We start from the raw sequence: 19,174 nt of genomic DNA, 5'->3' as shown, positions 1-19,174 counted from the left end.
GTGTGTGTGTCAGAGAAGGGAGAGGGGGAGTGAGAGATCCTGCTTTTTATTTCTGCTTGGGGAAAGGTTAGCATTTGTGTGTACACTGATCATTAAAGGCTCTGTATTGAGAGACAGCCCCATTCCAATGTGCAAAATCACTCAGCCAACAGTTTGACTCAGCAGGCTTCACTGGCCAGTTATGTAATGCGGGTTTGTGCTATAACGGGCTTGTAATCTGCAGATTAACAGTACAGGAGCCCACAACAGCTCATCCAGCGTCCTTATGCAGCCTGCAGATGATATATAGCAGCTCACAGACAGAGGGGGGTGGGGTGGGGAAGTATTACGATTACGCAATCCGCACATCAGTTGAGGGCACTTTTGTAAAAGCCAATCTTGTCCTATCTTTTCCCTTTGGCACTTGTTAAAGTTCATGAACGTTACTGAAACTCGTCATTTGGAAAGAGATTGTGCAAAAATGTTTTTTAAAATAGATATGCTATGCATGGTGGGTAAAAAAATGCCCACCATTGCACTGTGCAAGTGAAGAATTAACTAGTTTTCTCTACTTCTCAAGCTAGTTTACGGATAATCTTAAAACAACTGAAGCAATAAAAAGTAGCCCTGAAAAATCACATCAAATTATAAAATAAAAGCCAATAGACACAGAATAAAAAACAATACAGATGGTATTTAAAGCCAGGGGGAGGGGAGATAAAAACAAAAACAAAAAACCTTTGCCGGGTGCCAAAGAGCGGATGCTGTCGGTTCATTCAAAGTCTGATGAATGTACAAATTGCTTGTGTGTGTTGTACACATTCACCAGGCGACACATATTAAACCCAGCTCACCTGTATGCACACAGATACACGCACAGACACCATTTTAGACCTCATGATTACAGAGAAAAATTGAGGAAAGTGACAGGCGGCTTGTTAAATTGCAAGAGGCAAGAGAAACTGAATAAAACTCTTGCTAGGTTTTTTTTATTAGCAATAAGACGAAGTGCAGCCACTCTTCTGAAGCCTGGTGGAATCAGTTGGAAGTGTGCAAGGCAAGCAAATCTATGCAAATCTGCCTTGGTTGTGATCCAAACTTGCACGCAACTAGTTTCATGCATACAAAGGGACCGTGTGGTTGCACTTCTTGAACAGCAGCCCCTGCCATTCATGCCATATGTCCAAACCTCTTCTGAAAGTGGGAGAGAAGAGCTGGCTGTGCCATTAAGCTTCAGCTGCCCTCCTGGATGTTGCTGAGAGGGAAAACAGAACCAGACCAGAGTCTGGTGATGCAGTCCCCCTGAAATGCCACCAGAGTGCTGGAGCCTCTCTCTGATTGTTAACCAAGTCAGCCACAGAAGGGGGAGGAACAACATTTCAGGGGGGAGAACAAAAGGAGCAGCTTTTGAGGGAGTTAGGGCTTGATTTAAGGGGAGAGATAGGGAGTAGGATGGGATTTGACTGAGGGAGAACTGGTTCTGAGTTGTTAAATATCCACACTGAGGAAACTATCCATAGCAAGAGAACAGAGCACCGAAGCTTGGATAAGGGGACAGTGTTGAGGGCCTTGGAAAGGTAGGATGCAGGTGGCACTGTGGTCTAAACTACTGAGCCTCTTGGGCTTGCCGATCAGAAGGTCGGTGGTTTGAATCCGATCAAAGGTGGTGAACTCCCGTTGCTCTGTCCTAGCTTCTGCCAACCTAGCAGTTGGAAAGCACACCACTGCAAGTAGATAAATAGGTACCGCTGCGGCGGGAAGGTAAATGGTGTTTCCATGCGCTCTGGCATTGCATACACCAGAAGTGGTTGAGCCATGCTGGCCACATGACCTGGAAAGCTATCTGTGGACAAATGCTGGTTCCCTTGGCCTGAAGCAAGATGAGCGCCACACCCCATAGTCACCTTTAACTGGACTTAACCGTCCAGGGGTCCTTTACCTTTTACCTCTGGGAAAGGTATACAGACAGGAGTGTTCTAGGAGGATTGTGACTGAACTGGGAGAGGTTGAACCTGTGGGTTTACAGGCTACCTGGGTCTCAGTATAGCCAGGAGGGGAGAGTTCTTCTAGGTACAGAAGACTCCTGAATCAGTAACAAGGGGTGAGGTGATGCCCTGGGTCTGTTATACCATTTGGAATACCTCAGATGTGGGATTGCTTAAAGAGTGTGTAACTGAGGGAAAGTGCCCCTCACTCATGAACCAAGCTATTAATCGGTGAAGGAAGCTGTATGGTCTTCAAAGTATTTAACTGTATTTAACTAAGTAACAGAAACTGAAGTATAACAACCGATTTTGAGTAAAGAGAGGTAAAGAGAAGCTGTGACTGTAACACTGTGTTTAAGCCTGAGTCATCTTATAGTTAGTTAAAGTAAATAAGTTAACTTCTACCTGAAAGACCGCATTTCCTGACCCACTTTGTTTCATAATCCCCCCTTTTTTGTTTAATAAGCTTTTCCTGTTTGTTTGAACATTTTCTGCCTGAGACTATAATCATTTAAGTTTTCTCTCACACAAGTCCCCCACTAGACATCCCATGGTAAATTTGTAAAACCTCATGTTCACTGATGCACACTGAGGTGTGTGCACTACAGTGGTACCTCGGGTTACATACGCTTCAGGTTACAGACTCCACTAACCCAGAAATATTACCTTGGGTTAAGAACTTTGCTTCAGGATGAGAACAGAAATTGTGCGGTGGCGGCACAGTGGCAGCAGGAGGCCCCATTAGCTAAAGTGGTGCTTCAGGTTAAGAACAGTTTCAGGTTAAGATCAGACCTCCAGAACGAATTAAGTTCTTAACCCGAGGTACCACTGTATATTGAATAGGGGGCAGTTAGCGGGGTGAGTCCGCCGCATTATTAATTGGTGATAAGCGGTTGGATCTGCTACAATTGCCTCCTGCTGTCCCCTTAATGCTCTTGAAGACATCTACATTAGTTCTTTACATCCAGGCCCTCGTGTATTCAGAGCAGGACAGGGCTTTTCTTGCCACAGAATTCAAATTCTGTTTGTTTGTGTGTGTGTGCTGCTCAGTGTCTCATACTCAGGCTGCGGAGGTGGGAGAAATTTGGCTCAGTCCACATTTTAAATCAAGCATACCCAATTTCCACTTCCCCAAACCATACACAAACTGAAACCCAGATATCCTTTGAAATTCACACTTCTTCAAATTTTGTGATGCCCCTTGCCAGTCAAATAACATATACAAAAATGTGTGTGTTAGGGGAAAGTGTGTGTAAAAAATGCAAGGGCAACGCGTTGGAGGCAAGTCAGGTGACATTGCAATGTGGCCACAGAGATGCCAGCGGTGGGGCAATTGTCTGGAGAACCGTTCCCCCCCCCCAAAAAAGTGTTGCTTTCTCCCTAAAAAAAAGGCTGAATAACTTTGGCTCCCCCCTAAAAAAAGCACAACAACTTAGGGTTGCCTGTCAAAAAAAGTGGGAGTTCCTGCACCTTTTTTCCCTAGAAAATACGGTAAGCACTGGGCTCAGACTGTCTGTAATCCCATGGATGATCTTGAGGCTGCATTCCATTGAGGGGTCAAACTCTGCAATCAGATCATTTGTGTGCTTTTATGACTTGGAAGAGTTGAGAAAATTTCTGCAGGTTCCAGCTTGCTGGTTCATGCTCGCCATCCTCACCCTCACCCTCCCATTCTGAGTTTGATCCAGCCATTTCCTCCAGCTCTTCAGCAGTCAGTAACTGTTGGTCCTCAACTGGCAATTCCATTTCTTCCTGGATGAGCTCAACAAAGCCATCACTGCACTCTAATGAAGACTGCTGGCCATTTTTTCCTGCTCTCCTACCCCCTTTCCCCCCATATGTGCCATTTTCCTGCCATTTTCTCCCCCACCCCCAGTGCATGCCATTTTTGCATCTTCTTTTCCCCTTGGTTGTGAGTTACCTGCACAGTGGTACCTTGGGTTACAGATGCTCCAGGTTACAGACTCCACTAACCCAGAAATAGTACCTCGGGTTAAGAACTTTGCTTCAGGATGAGAACAGAAATTGTGTGGCGGCAGTGCAGTGGCAGTGGGAGGCCCCATTAGCTAAAGTGGTACCTCAGGTTAAGAACAGTTTCAGGTTAAGAACGGACCTCCGGAAAGAATTATTCTTAACCCGAGGTACCACTGTTGGGAAACTGTGTACATGCATCTACTCACACAGAGTCAGTTAAGGTTTGGCAGACAGCCAGAAGGCAATCTGAAGGAGTAAGTCTGCCTGGTGATAACAGAGACATGGAGACCACTCCCTGATTGGTCAAGCTCTCTCAAGGGAGTGATAATTAATGGCCTACTAACTGGAATGCATAAGTTCGGAGTTCAGAGTTCTGTGTGTCAGTGTAGGAGTTGTGAGTCGTATCAGAGAGAGCTAGCAAAAGATCCGTGTTCTGTTCCTGTAAATAGTCCACTGTATATAATAAACACCTAACTACAAGTTCCTGGTTCCTGCTTCGTCTATCCTGTCTGCAGCCAAGTTGCCAATTGCTTCCGTGGATTCTGCATGTACTCTGCTAGGTCTGGCTAAGGTCCTGCAACTAGTCAGAAAGTTGCAAAACACCAAATAGGTTTTGCCAATAACCACTGTATTCAGTGTGTCAGGTAAGAGTAGCAGAAGTCAGGCATATGCACACACACACTAGCTAACAACTACAATTGCTGAGGCAGTCCATTGCACCAAGATCCAGCTCCATGTCCTGCTGAATGTGAAGGACTTCAGATATCAGAAAGTAAAGGTGGTCTGGGGGGGGGGCCTACATCAATCAGGCGCCCTCCAGATATTGTTGGACTCCAATTAACATTAACCTCAGCCAAGGTGGCCAATGGTGAGGGATGATGGGCATTGTAGTCCAACAATGTCTAAAGGGTGCTAGGTTGAGGAAGGCTGTTTTTAAACCATAACTGAATGTTGATGCCGAAGTTGAAATAGCAGAAGGCTTGACACAGCTGGATTGAGAAATCATAAATGGCTGGTTGGTTGGTAGGTTGAGGGAGCGAGGTCAATAGCATTGGGGAAGCAGCCTATGGCGATCTTAATCTGATGCGGCTACAGGTTTTTGTTTGGCTAATGTGATATAATAATAATAATAATAATAATAATAATAATGGCCTTAATTGTATCTGGGTTAGAATAGTCACTATTTCATCTTTGTTTCAGCTGCATAATTATTGTCTAGCTTCCTACCAAGGATATGAAAAGTAAAGCAATACAAAACTCAACCTCAGATGATGAACTAAAATGCAAAATTTGGTGTGAGTGCATAAATCTGCAAATTAATATGCAATATGCATAAATGGAAATATACAACTTTATTCTCTTCACAATCAATCAAATGTTCAAAGTGTCATCATTTGAAGCGTGCCAGGATATAATTGTACCAGAATCTCAGCTGGTATGACCAGCCTATTGCGATAAAAGCCAAGTGGGATATTTACAACTGAAGAAGACCCTTTTGGGGTTGAAATGTGTTTGGTTCGCAATAATATTAATAGTCACGTGACCCCAGGCTTTTTGAAGAGCTATTTACATTCTAGTTTAAAGATAAGGAACCCTCAGGAGAGAGAGATATCCAGTGGCCTTCAAGTTCCCCACCCACAGATAACACAGGGAGAGCAGAAAAGACCTGGCCACAGTCTTCTCTGATGTGACGTATCTTTCTTTCTAAAGGATTTCAAAGCATTGCCACTATTTAATCTATATGTGTAAATTAGCATATGTAAGCATTCTGCAAATCTATCATGGACTCATAGAATTGTAGAGTTGGAAGGGACCATGCGGATCATCTAGTCCAACCCCCTGAAATGCAGGATTTTTGCGCAGACCCACCACCTTGAGATTAAGAGCCTCATGCTCCACCAACTGAGCTCTCCTACTTGCCCTCTTTTTCCCCCCTGGCCATGCATAAGCCATGTACCCTACCACAGATAGAGAGCAGGTGTGCTCTGTGATTTTTAACTGGCAACAAGTATATATATTAGGGCACTAATTCATGGAGTAGCAAGCCCAGAAGGACCTATTACTGCAGCGTTGTCAGAAAGTTGCGCCTCCCCCTGGCTTCTCGGGCCTCCATTCTCGCACGTCCTATGTAAACAGCGCGAAGGTTTCCAGACTCCATCTGGTTCCAGTTACTCACTCAAAACACAAATACACATGCCTCAGGAATTTACAGATGGACACCACTGTACTGCGGCATGAAATGCTTCGCAGAGTTCACGGCCCTCTTTGCCACCGCCTCTCCTCCAGATGTACCTGCGGGGCTGAGGAAAACTGCGTCCCTCAGAGGCGAGCCAGGTACGAAGCCGGCGGTGAGGCGCGAGAGCGCAGGCCCGGCTTCCTAACTCTCTGAGCTAAAGTTCATGACTAAAAATGGGTTTGTAGGGCGGTGAGGGGGGTGGGAAGGAAGAAGAAGAAGAAATAAAACACCCTTGACCACCAAGGACAGCCTCTTCCTGAGAGCCCCTGTTCACACAAATACAGGAAGTAGAAAAGTAGCTCAAAGCAGAAACACCACTTGGAAAGGGATTCTCATTTCGGAGTCGCCAGTGTTTTGGAACTACTGTGGTGAAAGCTCGGCTATCCTTCGCGTTGAATCCACCATCATTTGTACATATATATATTACCGGTAGTTTTTTATTTTATTTTCCGGGCCGGTGTGGGAGAGAAGGAGAAGGGCGTGGACGCTTTTTTTGTGAGGAAATGCCAAGGTATAACTTTCTTCACAAGGGAGACCTCAAACGGTTCTGAAGCGAGAAGCGCCTCCGCGCGCTTTGCAGAGAGGATGACAACATCGCTGGGAAACCGGGCAGCTGGGTGAGTCCTGAAACTTTTAGCGGCGGTACTTTTTCCCTCCTGAAGTAAAACAGCCGCTCTCTTTCCACTCTCCCTCTTTGAGAAGAAACTCCTTCCCTCCCTTAAATCCGCTTGCAGGCTGCACGGAAAGCTATCAGCTGTGCCGCCACAATCACGATAATTCACAGCCTTTTTCCTTGGGTGAATGCTAATAATTGCCTCTTTGAAACAACAGGAGCTTTTCTTTTCTTTTTGCACGGGGTACTGTGGGGGGAGAAGGAAATGAAAATACTCTGAGGAGGAGAGGGGAGGGGGGAATGAGCTGTTTCCATGCTGCCTGTCGTGTGTATCTGGAAACATGGCAAATCTTTTCCATAAATCCTGAGGGGCAACAGGCTTCGATTTTCCCCCCAGCTGTGTCACACAGATGTGGATGAAAAGGGGGGGGCTTTCTTTTTTTCTTTTTGGCTTGCTCTGCTGCTGTCCCTTTATCAGCATCTCAGAACATGCAGATTAAAACAGGTGATGTTTTATCCATCATGTCAGCTCCACGGTAATAATAATAATAATAAGCTCAGGGTGGCTAACACCAGTAAAATTACAATAAAAACATAATAGAAAAAAACACAATTTAAAATACAGGTTAAAATGCAATTTAAAATGCAGCCTCATTTTAAAAGTAACCCATAAATCAAAACCGTAAGGGGAGGGAAACAGAAGGGTCAGACTGAGTCCAAACCAAAGGCCAGGCGGAACAGCTCTGTCTTGCAGGCCCTGCGGAAAGATGTCAAGTCCCGCAAGATAAGCTTCACCTGTTTCTGCATGCCAGGCTGCCAGACATTTTGCTGCTTGAGAGGGACAATATGGTGCCGCCTCCTATTTCATGTGCAAAGCTTGACTGGGCTGGCGATCGAACCTTCCTTCTATATTGGCAACAGGTCAGCATCTTTTTCTGTACCTGTAGGAGGAGGGCCTATAGGGCAGTGGAGTAGCGTGGGTTGTCAGCACCCGGGGCAAGGCAAGTAATTTGCGCCCCCTAACCCGTGGATTTGCGCCCCCTAACCCTAACCCCCAGATGTTGCGCCCGGCCCCCCTGCACCCCCATGCTACGCCACTGCTATAGGGGCAAGCACCCCAAAACAAGGAGCTTACTACCCCCCCACTTGCCCACCCACATTTCCGAACTCCTGTCATTAACACATGCTGTTATTTTTTCTCTCTCACTCACCTATAAATATACTTTGCCCCTTCTGTGCCCGCCCTGAATTTATTCCCCTGGTGCTGCCACTGCCAGGGTAGACCACACAACATACAACACACATCAACACCTCACGGCTCCTATCCACCCTTCAGCATCTGCCACCCGAGGCAGCTGCCTCACTCTGCCTAATGGTAGGAACAAGACAAACTGGCAACCCTAAAGAACAATTCCATACAGCATGATGCTGAGAGACAGAGAAACGTGTGGTCCAGGAAATATAGACATATATAACAATGTAAGAGTTGCTACTCTGCATGCAAACATAGATTTTGATCTCCTGAAATATGTTATGCTCCATTTGAATGAGGGAGAAAGCAGTTACCTGTTGGTTAATATCACCCACTCAACGCATCCAGTCCCCCTCCAGAGCAGTTTGGGCAACTCCTTAAAAAATGTATGTGAGTTGTTTTCACTAGATGAATCATGAATATATATATATATGCAAATAAACATACAAGTGCCACATTAAGGAGGAAAGCCTGCTGGATACATTGCAGCATGGGCAAAGCTGAGGCTGGACATGCATGTATCTAGGACAGCTTGGAAGGCCATGCTCACGCCATGGGTGAAGAACCTGCTGTGAGTGCCCTTAAAGTCATGGGTAACTTTTTACCTCCCCAGGACATTTTGGGCAACCCCCTTTGCTTCATTCTGGGGTTTCTAGGGCTGGCCCAGCTGAGTTTCCCTCCATGGGTTTTGCTGTAGTGGCACATAAGCAGTGCAGCCCCTCCTGTTGTGCAGCTTGTTTTTCTGCGCTCCTTGTAAGAGGTGCCCCAGCAGGAAAGGCCTTTACCTGGAATCCTTCCCACATAGTGTGATTCTGCCAAGACAGCAGCACAGGAAGCCACTGTCTGTGTATGTTTTAAAAGGCAGAGATCCAGGGATTTTTCAATATCCTGAATGAGTTAAGAATAAAAATCCAGTTCTCATAATCACGGAGACATCTACTGAACGGTGCCGCATAAAAAAGTGGGGAGGCAGAGAAGAGGCAATGTACATTTCTCGGTGGACAAGAGAGAGAAATAACAGTATATGGGTTAAAGAGAGAATTGCATGCAGATGAAGGTGATTGACAGTGGGTGAAGGACTCTGTGTGAGAAGCAGGGAAGGGGAGATCTCCCAGGGAAAGAGGCTGGGGGAAGAAAGGGGTGCTCCCAGGTGAGAGCTGGGAGGGTTGCACCTTTTTCTGTATGGGATAAAAGTTAAGATATTTGTATTCGTCTGTCCCCTCCCTCCCTCCCTCCCTCCCTTTTATGTGTAGATTAGTTTTTTATTATATTATGAAAAGTCTTAATAAAACTATCAATAACAAAAGAAAAACAACAGCATATGCAAACGATAGGAGTTCAGAAACGGGGAGGCAAGTGGCGGGGGCAAACTCATTGACTGGGGGGGGCACTTGCTCCCTGCCCCACTCTGGTCCTGCCTATGATACAGTCAAGATCTACACCATGCCCTTATTGTCTCCCCATACAGCACCCATCAGTGCCAATCATCAGAGATGATGTGAGTTGCAGGCGAAAACATCTAGAGTGCACTTGATTGAGGAAGGCTGCCGTGCATATAAGCAGAGGTGGCCTTTCCCATTTCGCAGGGGAATTGCTGCCTCCTGGCCCCATTCATCACACTCCACTTCTGCCGCCACACCCTGGTTCTTGCAGATCTTGGTGGGAGCTAAGATGCTCTTCCAAGTGTTTGCTGCTTATTTGGCTGCTTTGCCCGGAGCAGGAAAGATGAGCAGCAACACCATGCGCCAGATTGCCTCCCTCTCGGTGGCCGAAGTGGCAGGGTGAGTGGAGCGTCGCCTCTCAGACTTCTGCTACCCGAGGCAGGCACTTCACCCTGCATCACAGGTGGGCCAGTTCCTGCTTCAAGCAGGAGGTACCTGCAGCAAATGGACTTACTAGCCAATTCCATGCTGTGTGTTGGCAATTTTCCTCCAAAGCCTAGGGCAGTTGGCTTATTGGGAAACAAGATGTGTGAGGGATTATTGGAGGAGGTGGGTGGCTGGACTGATCATACATCCCTTCAAGAAACTGGTTATACCCCTCCAAAAAGTAACTCAGGATGGTTCCATATGCCAGCTTTTCCCACTGCATATAGATGTGTTTGTAATCATAGCAATCTGTGATCCACATGGCATTTGGATACTCGGGGAGAGTCAGATGCACAAACAGCTCAGTAACCACAGTTATAGCATGCAGAACTGGAGTGAGTAAGGAAGCATGTGTTCTGGAGAAAAAGGGGGAAAAGTGAGTCTCAAAATAGATTTCTTTTTTTATAATCAGATTTTTGAAAGCCAACCTTGGAATTTGGTTTTTTTAGGGATCTTGACTCATGATTTTGTGACCAGGCCATGATTATTACATGACCCCCATGAGATACTGTTCAGTCTGAAAGCATTTAATTTATATGATTTGCTTCAATGAGGCTAGGAAGCTCGGTTTATTGCTATAAGAGTTATTAAATGAGGAGACACTGCTTGTGAACAAAGACGGCTTTGGGGTGTCATGTAAGGCAGAGTCACACATTGCATTAAATGAGTGTAGAGCCTGTTCTCCTGTATAACAATACTGTAGTTGAGCTGTACAAATCAACAAATGTATACTCTTTCACACAAATATTTTTACAGGCAAGCGCCTACCTGTGTTCAGTGTAACAAGTGGACAAGCCTACCCTGTACATCAGTTTGCATTTATTTCTGTCAAACCCCCTGATAGTGAACCTAAAAGTTGTTCGTTTTTTCCTACTAATGACAATCAAAGGAAGATGATGTCACTGTTCAAAATCTTGGTTAACCATGTGGAAAAACATGTCATGCCAGCCCTTACAAGGATCTCTTATCTTTTGTACACACCCTGGGTTGCTATTTCCCCTGCAAAGGGGAAATATCCAGATATAGCATGGCTAAGCTCACAGGGGGAAAGCCTGTGCTGACAGAGAAAGAACGGAAACAAATTCTTATGCTTGAGATATCAGGATAAACTGCACTTCCTGGCTTCACTTAGCAACGCAGAACACAAAAGATGAGATTCTTGCAACAGACAATATATTTTTGCAATGAGCAAGAGTCTTTCCCTTATGAAATTTCTTGGTTCCCCTTCTCCAGAAATGTCAGCTCAGCTTGCATGAGGGAGAGGGCAAAAAAGGAAGAAAATATAGCTCCAAGGCCTGCTCTTGAAAATTGAATGGCAAAGAATGAATTCACAGTAGGGCAGTGTACACACCATACATTAAAATGAACCCCTTGAATCCAATCCTGGTAACCGTAGTTTACTCACCACACCACAAAGGTAAAATTCCCCAGCACCCTTAACAAACCACAATCCCCAGGATTCTTAGGGTGTGTGGGCTTTGAACATATGGTGTCTACACAGCTTAATATGTTATTGTGTACAAAGAACATTTGTCATGACTGCTTTTTATGGTAGGTTGTATTCAACTAACTGAGAGTCAGAATAGACCCAGTAAACTTATTAAACCGAAGTAAGTCATGTCTGTCCTTTTCAATGGTTCTACTTTGAGTATGACTAACATTGGTGACAACCCAATAACTGTAGCAATGTTATCAATGCAGGTAAAATTGTTACCCCCCCCCCACTTTTTTAACGCAAAGGGATAATGCTTAGACCATATGCAGCACCATCCCAAGTATGTTTACTTGGAAGTAAATGAGACTTTGGTGGCTTCCAGACTGTCACTACCTCCAGGTGGGATTCAATAACATATCAGCAAATTCAGGTTGCAGTTATATTGGATTGGGAGGTCTTGCACAACAGCCCCCCTTCCCCAAAGATCAGACTTTTTGCTTTAAGGAAAGTGGTGGGAAAATCCACTGGGAAGTGTGGATAACACTTGCTTTGATGCAGCAGAAACCTCCCTCAAACAAACTGGAGCAAATGCACATTAAATGGCCAACTTTGTTTAATCTCCCTGCAGATAAATCAGGAAGAATGATCAATAAATTGGTTGTCTGGAAGTGCCCCAAGTCTTAGTAGTGGAGAATCTTCCTTGTATGCAGAAGGTCCCAGGTTCAATTCTCAGCTTCTCCAGAAAAGGCTGGGACTATTCCTGCATTGCAGAGGGTTGGACTAAATGACCCTTGGGTCCCTTCAGCTCTACAATTCTATGATACTAAGTATGTTTGTATACCAATAATGACATAGGCTGCAATCCTGCACAAAGATTGAATGAGTCTCATTGATTTCAATGGTTTTAAGCAACCTTAGTGTAAAGTGTGCAGCACCTCTCTCTCTCTCTCTCTCTCTCACACACACACACACAATTTACCCACATGCATGTGATGTTTACACATAACTGCTGATGGTTTCATCATAGGGTAGACAGGTGGTATGATACATTTTTACCTGAGTGTGCAAATTAATTCCACTGTCTCATCTCTGCCCACTGGTCTTTCTTGTCATGCTTCAGACCCTGCAGATTTCACCAGAAATAACAATGCGAAGAGTATGTACAGTGTAGGAGAAATTTCCATTTTCAATCATTTCCAATTAAGCCCACACTGCATGTTTGAGGCTATGCACCAGATTCACCATTGTTAATGTTCCAGACCCCGAGGGACAATTTGCCGTTTGTTCTTTGGCTTGTTGTATCTGGAAAGAAGCCACATGTTAGCAAATCAAACGTTTTGGTCTCAGTCTGGAGCGATTTTGTTTTATTTTACTTCCCAGACTGTACATGCAGTGTCGGGAATATATTAATGCTGACAGAAACAAAGCTAGCTTCGGGAATTCTGCCAAACATGTTTGTCTAATGTAACATAACATGGGCATGAAAAATGTACAGGGAACTTTTCCACATCTCTCAGCCCGGTGGAGTTGGCCATTGATGCCTCTCTAAAAAAAAAAGAGAGAGTCAGATTTGCCCCAAAGAAATAGCTGCTATGATTTTAAACAGGAACATAGAAAGTCAACCCCAATTGCCTGTCTAGCTCAGTATTGTCTACACTGGCAGGCAGCAGCTCTCCATGGTTTCAGGCAAGGGAGTCCCTCCCAGCCCTACACGGAGATGTCAGGAGTTGAACCTGGGACCTTCTGTGTGCAAAGCTGTGAAAGGATGATGCTCAAGTCAAAAGAAGCAGGATGTCCTTGGTCTAGATCCAACACTCTCAAGACTGCATGATGGGCAACTCACTTTCACCACGGGGCATAGTTTGATAAGCACCAACCTTGGAAGAATAACATCAGAGCATCAGCATGGAAAACTGGTTCCCCTTTCTAAGCTAAAGCCTGGTTTCAAATGATGGGTTTGTGACACAATGGTGGAGCACATACATTGTATGCAGAATGCCCCAGGTTTGATTCCTGGCATCACCTGGTAGGCTATAAAGCCACTGCCAGTCAGTTACTTAGCTGCTTCATAGCCAGTGGTCTGAGTTGGCAGTGTCCCATGTTTCCACGACATGTTACATCCATGTTAAGATCAAGGATTCTAGTTCAGTAAATCTTGGTTCAGCCAAAGGTTTTGTGCGTGAATTCAATATAATAATATAAAACGAGCCCCGCTGGAACAAACCAGAGACATGTCTAGTCCAGCATCTTGTTCTCACAATGACCTTCTTCTTCTTCTTTGGCGATCACTCCTAGTCAAGTAAGATTGTCTTCCATAAACACGGTTTTAAAAATGAGTCCTTAAGTGATTGTGGAGGCCATTTCTGGATCCACACGGCCTTCCACAGTGGAGAGATAGGTTTCCAAGTGGGAGTTGATCACGGTGAGGGTTTGCCAAGTGTGCCTTCCTCTTAATGCGTTTCTCCCTTGCGTCCTGAGTTCGTGCATCTTCAAAACCCATGACACCTCTGGTAAAGGCTGTTCTCCAATTGGAGCACTCGCAGGCCAGTGTTTCCCAGTTGTCTGTGTTTTTTTAGATTTGCCTTGAGAGAGTCTTTGAACCTCTTTTGTTGACCACCAGCATTATGCTTACCATTTTTAAGTTCGGAATGGAGTAGTTGCTTTGGAAGACGATAGTCAGGCATCTGCACAACATGACCAGTCCAACGAAACCAGAAACACACAAGCTGGACCTGCGCGCAACAGCTCTCTCCCCACCTCTGATTTACAGCAACTGGTATTCAGAGGCACACTGCCTCCATCATGATCAGTGCCCTCTGACTACCTTATTCCCCATTAATTTCTCTGTCTGGAACATATTGCCATTTAAATATGAGAGATAATAAATTCACTCTGTTGCAAGCTAGATGTGAACCAGGCCAGTCAAGTACAAAGGCGTTTCAAAGCAAGCACATTTTGCTAGCTTGTTTCCATTGCATGTGGTTTCTACATAGCTGACATAAGAGGAAGGGAAGTTGTTGTGGTCAAACACAGTGTCTGGCCTGAATTCTAGGTAACTAGCATGCAGCGTTCATCAGCCACTGCTGCCACAGCCGCAAGCACACTTCCTTTGTCCAGCTTCTGTACAGACTGCAAGCTCCTTGTGTTAAATTCGGAGGCATGATAAGTAATGATGTTTTGCTTAAGGGTTTGCACTCATCCTTTGAGTCAATAAGACACATTTGCAGAGAGCTGAAGGTGGCAGCCGCCTCGTTTATTTTGTCCCATGTTCACCTATGATCAAAGACCTTCCCTGGGTTTCGAAAGAACTACAAAAAAACTGTAAGGGGAGACAATAGTGGGATGAGTGTGCACATCAGGCTCCTGGCTCCCTTTGTCATACCATCTTCAGCTCTGATTTAGTGTATCTCTTAGCAGAGATAGGGCAAAATCTGGGTGGTCAGGAATCTGGAGCAACCTGCTTGCCAGGACAAACGCAGCCTGGGAAGTAATGGGTCGTGGGTGGACTCAGGAAAATAATCTAATGCAGGGGTAAGGAAACTTCTTAAGCCTGAGGGCCACATTCCATTCTGGGAAACCTTCCAAGGGCCATATACTAATGGTGGATGGAGCCAGATACAAAAGTGAGTTAACGACAACAACACCCTAATGCAAATTTTAACCTTTGTACAGTTGGCTAGTTGCTACACACACTCACTTGCCTCAATCCTGGCAGGCAAGAGGCATTTTCAGAATTCAATGATTCTAGGCAGGCACCAAAGCAGGACCAGTGAGGAGGGTGGGCTGGAGAGGGGGGGGTGTTATCTGGGGTGAGTTCAGACAGCCAGATAGAAAGGCTTGGAGGGTCATATTTGCAGGTAATCTTGTGTAATCTTGTGCCCTGCGCTAGGCCAACATTTGGCACCCCACAAATGGATCATCTCAGTTATGGATCTCCTCAATTTTGCACCCCATCAGCTCAGTGCCCTTTGCAGAGGTACTGCCTGCACTGGCCTAAATCCGGTGCTGATATTTGGCCCCTGGGACCTCAGGCTTCCCAGCCGTCATCTAGACATAACAGCTTATAAGAACAGGGGTGTACCTAGGGATGGGCCAAGTTGGCTCCGACAAGGGGACAGACCCAGGGGAAAGCCTCTCACTTTAGCTCACAGTAACTGGGAGCTCATCTGCCCATCCGCATGCTATTAGAATTATTCGCTTGCAGACCAGGAAAGGAGTTGAAAAGCAAACTTTTTGAGTTTCTGGTCCATAGGCAGGAAGGTGCTGAAACATCTCCTTGCCTAATAATAATAATAATAATAATAATAATAATAATAATAATAATAATTTATTTGTACCCCACCCATCTGACTGGGTTGCCGCAGCCACTCTGGGCAACTAGTACTGGCTACCTGATACGTTGCAGACTCTGTCACAGTGAATTATCTGTGTACTCTTCCCTTAAATACGGCTCAATCTCAAGGCCACCGCTGCCCTCTCTTCCTGGGATAAGCATTGTGCTGTTTTCAGCAGCATCACACCACCACACCCATTTGGCTAACTCAGAATCTGGGACCTGGCCCAGCCTCACGCACCACCAGTTTGGCAATAAATCCAAACAATTTCCCATCTGTTAAGTCAGTGCAATGTGGTGAGCAGTTTCTGTTTTCCTTGAGTGCGAGGGACACATTCTTTGGAGATGACTCTTCCAAAGCCCTCTCTAAAGGAAAACAGAAACTGCTCACCACATTGCATTGACTTAACAGATGCCTGGGGAGGGGTCATTGCTATACAAATTGCCTAGAAACTGCTCATATAGTATCAATGTGCTGCAAGTACAGTTTATAGAGCCTTGCAAGTGGTAAACTGCAGTTTGCTCCATGCACTTCTCCTGTGGGACACTCGCCTACTTTGCCCGGAGAGGAACTTATATGTGTGGATTTCCCCTTTTGCGCTACATTTGATGGTAGTGGGAGGATCCTTCTCACCCACCTGCTTTACTCATTCTCTCATGCTGCCTGTACTTAGTGAGAAGCAGTATTTATCTCTGTTTAATGAAGTGCTGATCGCTCATTGTCACAAGGGATAATACTCAGGCAGTTGTCCAAAAACATGCGTCCAGTGTGAGCAATGCTTTACAAGAGTTTCTTGAAATATATAGAATTCTCTTGGCTTCAGGCAGCCTATGATGATTTGGAAATAAAAATGCAAAGAGCTGTGAAAAGGAAGGGAGGAGGCAACCCCTTGAAGTAGCAGTTTGCAATTACTTCAGCTAGGTGACATGACAGCTCAGTTGGTAGAGCGTGAGACTCTTAATTTCGTAGGATCAAGCCCCATGTTGAACAAAAAATTCCAGCTTTGCAGGGGGTTGGACTTAGATGACCCTCATGGTCCCTTCCAACTCTACAATTCTATGAGAGTCAGTGTGGTGTAGTGGTTAAGAGCAGTAGACTCGTAATCTGGGGAAGTGGGTTCGCATCTCCGCTCCTCCACATGCAGCTGCTGGGTGGCCTTGGGCTAGTCACACTTCTTTGAAGTCTCTCAGCCCCACTCACCTCACAGGGTGTCTGTTGTGGGGGAGGAAGAGAAAGGAGAATGTTAGCCGCTTTGAGACCCCTTAGGGTAGTGATAAAGAGGGATATCAAATCCAAACTCCTCTTCTTCTTATGATTCTATGACCCAGCATGCCTTAAGCCAGTGGCTCCCAAACACTCCCCCCACCCCCACACCATGAACCATTTGAAAATTGCTGAGGGTCTTGGCAGACCATATAATGATTTATTTCCTGCCTGTTGTAGAAGCCTTCATCTGCCCCAGCTGCAACAAAACATATCCCTCCTGCATCAGTTTCTATAGCCACAGCAGGAGCTAAAACCTTCCAACAGCTTGACTTCACCCCCAAAGGTGCATTGTCTCCCGAGACAGACGGATGCCAACCATAGTTATTGTAATTCTTTAGAATTCAAATTGTAACAGAAAAAAATCTAATACAAAAGAAATAGAAGAAGCAATAAAAAAATTAAAAATCAACATGCATATTCAATGTGATGGATATGCCATCTCCAATCACAAATCCACAGGCAGAACACCTAAATGAAGCCTGTGGTCCATGGACCAGGGGTTTGGAAACTTCTGCTTTCAGCTCCTTTAAGTCAATGGGAGTAGTGCTAGCTCCACGTTTTGGAGGGAAACCAGAGAAAGATGTACGTGGGAGGTGGAATATGTGATCCTGTGGCCCTCTCCCGATGCCTGGACCCTTATTTAATGTTTACATCTGCTTCAGGCTTTGGAGGTGGAAACACATCTCATAGACTTCAGAACAGCTTTGCTGGCTGGGGCTGATGGGAGTTGTGGTACAAAATATTTGGAAGGCACCAGGTTTGTGGAGGTTGAGTTAGAAGGAGGAGGACGAGTCGCACATCCCATTCTACTTAGGGACAAGCAACATAATAAAAGCCCTTTGTAATAATGCACAATGGAAAGTACTTTTTCAAAAACCCTCCAGTGAATTCAGGGACCATCGCTCAGCAGTTGTTGGCATCCGCCTGTCTCAGGAGATAATGGAAGAGTGCGCCTTTGGGGGTGAAGTCAGACTGTTGGAGAGTTATAGCACCTGCTGTGGCTGCAGTGACTGATACAGGAAAGAGATATTTTGTTGCAGTTGGGGCAGATGAAGGCATCTGGTTTTGCTGCTACAGGTGCACCATGGCATTTATTCTGTGTTCCTCCCAGCTGTCATTCTTCCTCTGGTTACTGCTGCAGATACATTACATGACCTGACTGCCTGTCTTCAGGCCCAGCAGCAAAACATATGAACTGTATGCAGAAGGTCCCAGATCTGATTCTTGGCATCTCCATGCTGTACCAGGTCATGAAAAAGCCCTCTTCCTGAGACAGTGGAGAGCTACTGCCAATCAGAATAGATCAGAGTACAGTAGTCTTTGTTGCTCCTGATTTGGTTGCACTGTAGTACAATTAGGCCCCTCCAGCTGGCAATCTAGAGCCAAGTGAGGATTCCCAGGTAAGATCCTCCCTCTATTGTGTGGGCAGGTAATCCCTCCCCTACCTGGCCTAGTATTGTATTGGCTACTGATGCAAAACTACCCTCCTTGCCTGCCTATTTAGCAACCATGTGTTTACTTCAAAACTCTATGCAATTTCTAGCAGTCTCCACCTAATTCTAAAAGAGCAGTAAGTTTGGCCCCATGAGGTGTTACCTCTTGCTCAGATCAATAAGCCTTCATGAGAGGGTATTACATCTATCAGAAATATTGTTCTGACACATGCGCTTTTGGCACAAACTAGCCTGCCCTAAATTATGCCTGCCCAGCACTCAGCGTTTTCAGTCTGAAGGTTAATCTGTCATTCTCTTTCTTACATGAGTTGCTTGTGACAGCTGATGCCTTTTGCCATCTCAGAGGCACACAGATTGGCAATCACTGCACAGCCACCAACCGTGGCCTGGCTTTAAACAGATGCTGCAAAACCTCACCTCTAAAGTATTATTTTCTTCACGGTATGCTGACCTCATAATAGCATCCCCGTTTCAAATCAAGATGCATTTTCAGAATTTCAGCCATTTGATATTGTGACATTAGTAATTCCAGCGAAAGATAGAATAAAATTTGACTTTCTCTTCTTTTCCAAACACCTCTTTACACAACTCTCTCTTCTCTCTCTGTCAGCATGCTGCAGCTGATGGGAGTTGTAGTTCAAAAGATTTGGATGGCACCTGGTTGACAAAAGCTGCTCTATAGAGTGTAGCTTTTGAATTGTATTGGCAAGAACCTACTTCCCTCCCCTCTCTGTACTTCAGGGGCTTTTCACAGTCTGCACTGAGCTTTTTGTTTCCA

The 19,174-nt window shown here is 45.3% G+C and overlaps 1 protein-coding gene across 2 annotated transcripts in view; it reads left to right on the top strand.

Moving 5' to 3' along the window:
* Positions 1 to 5,872: 5,872 nt before the first annotated feature.
* Positions 5,873 to 19,174, top strand: part of RIN3 (Ras and Rab interactor 3) — a 72,295-nt gene continuing 58,993 nt past the window's right edge. The window contains exon 1 of one of the 2 annotated variants that reach the window (XM_081172741.1): positions 5,873 to 6,272. In XM_081172741.1, coding sequence (XP_081028867.1) covers positions 6,151 to 6,272 — 122 coding nt within the window. In that variant the 5' untranslated portion in view covers positions 5,873 to 6,150. Of the gene's footprint in view, positions 6,273 to 6,389; positions 6,792 to 19,174 lie in introns of those variants that run through there. The other variant, XM_081172742.1, reaches the window with a different exon arrangement.

The sequence above is a fragment of the Podarcis bocagei genome, assembly GCF_964188305.1.
Source record: "Podarcis bocagei genome assembly, chromosome: 1".
Lineage (NCBI taxonomy): Eukaryota > Metazoa > Chordata > Lepidosauria > Squamata > Lacertidae > Podarcis > Podarcis bocagei.
Note: the sequence above shows the minus strand (reverse complement) of the source record. Positions and strands in the feature narration are given on the sequence as shown.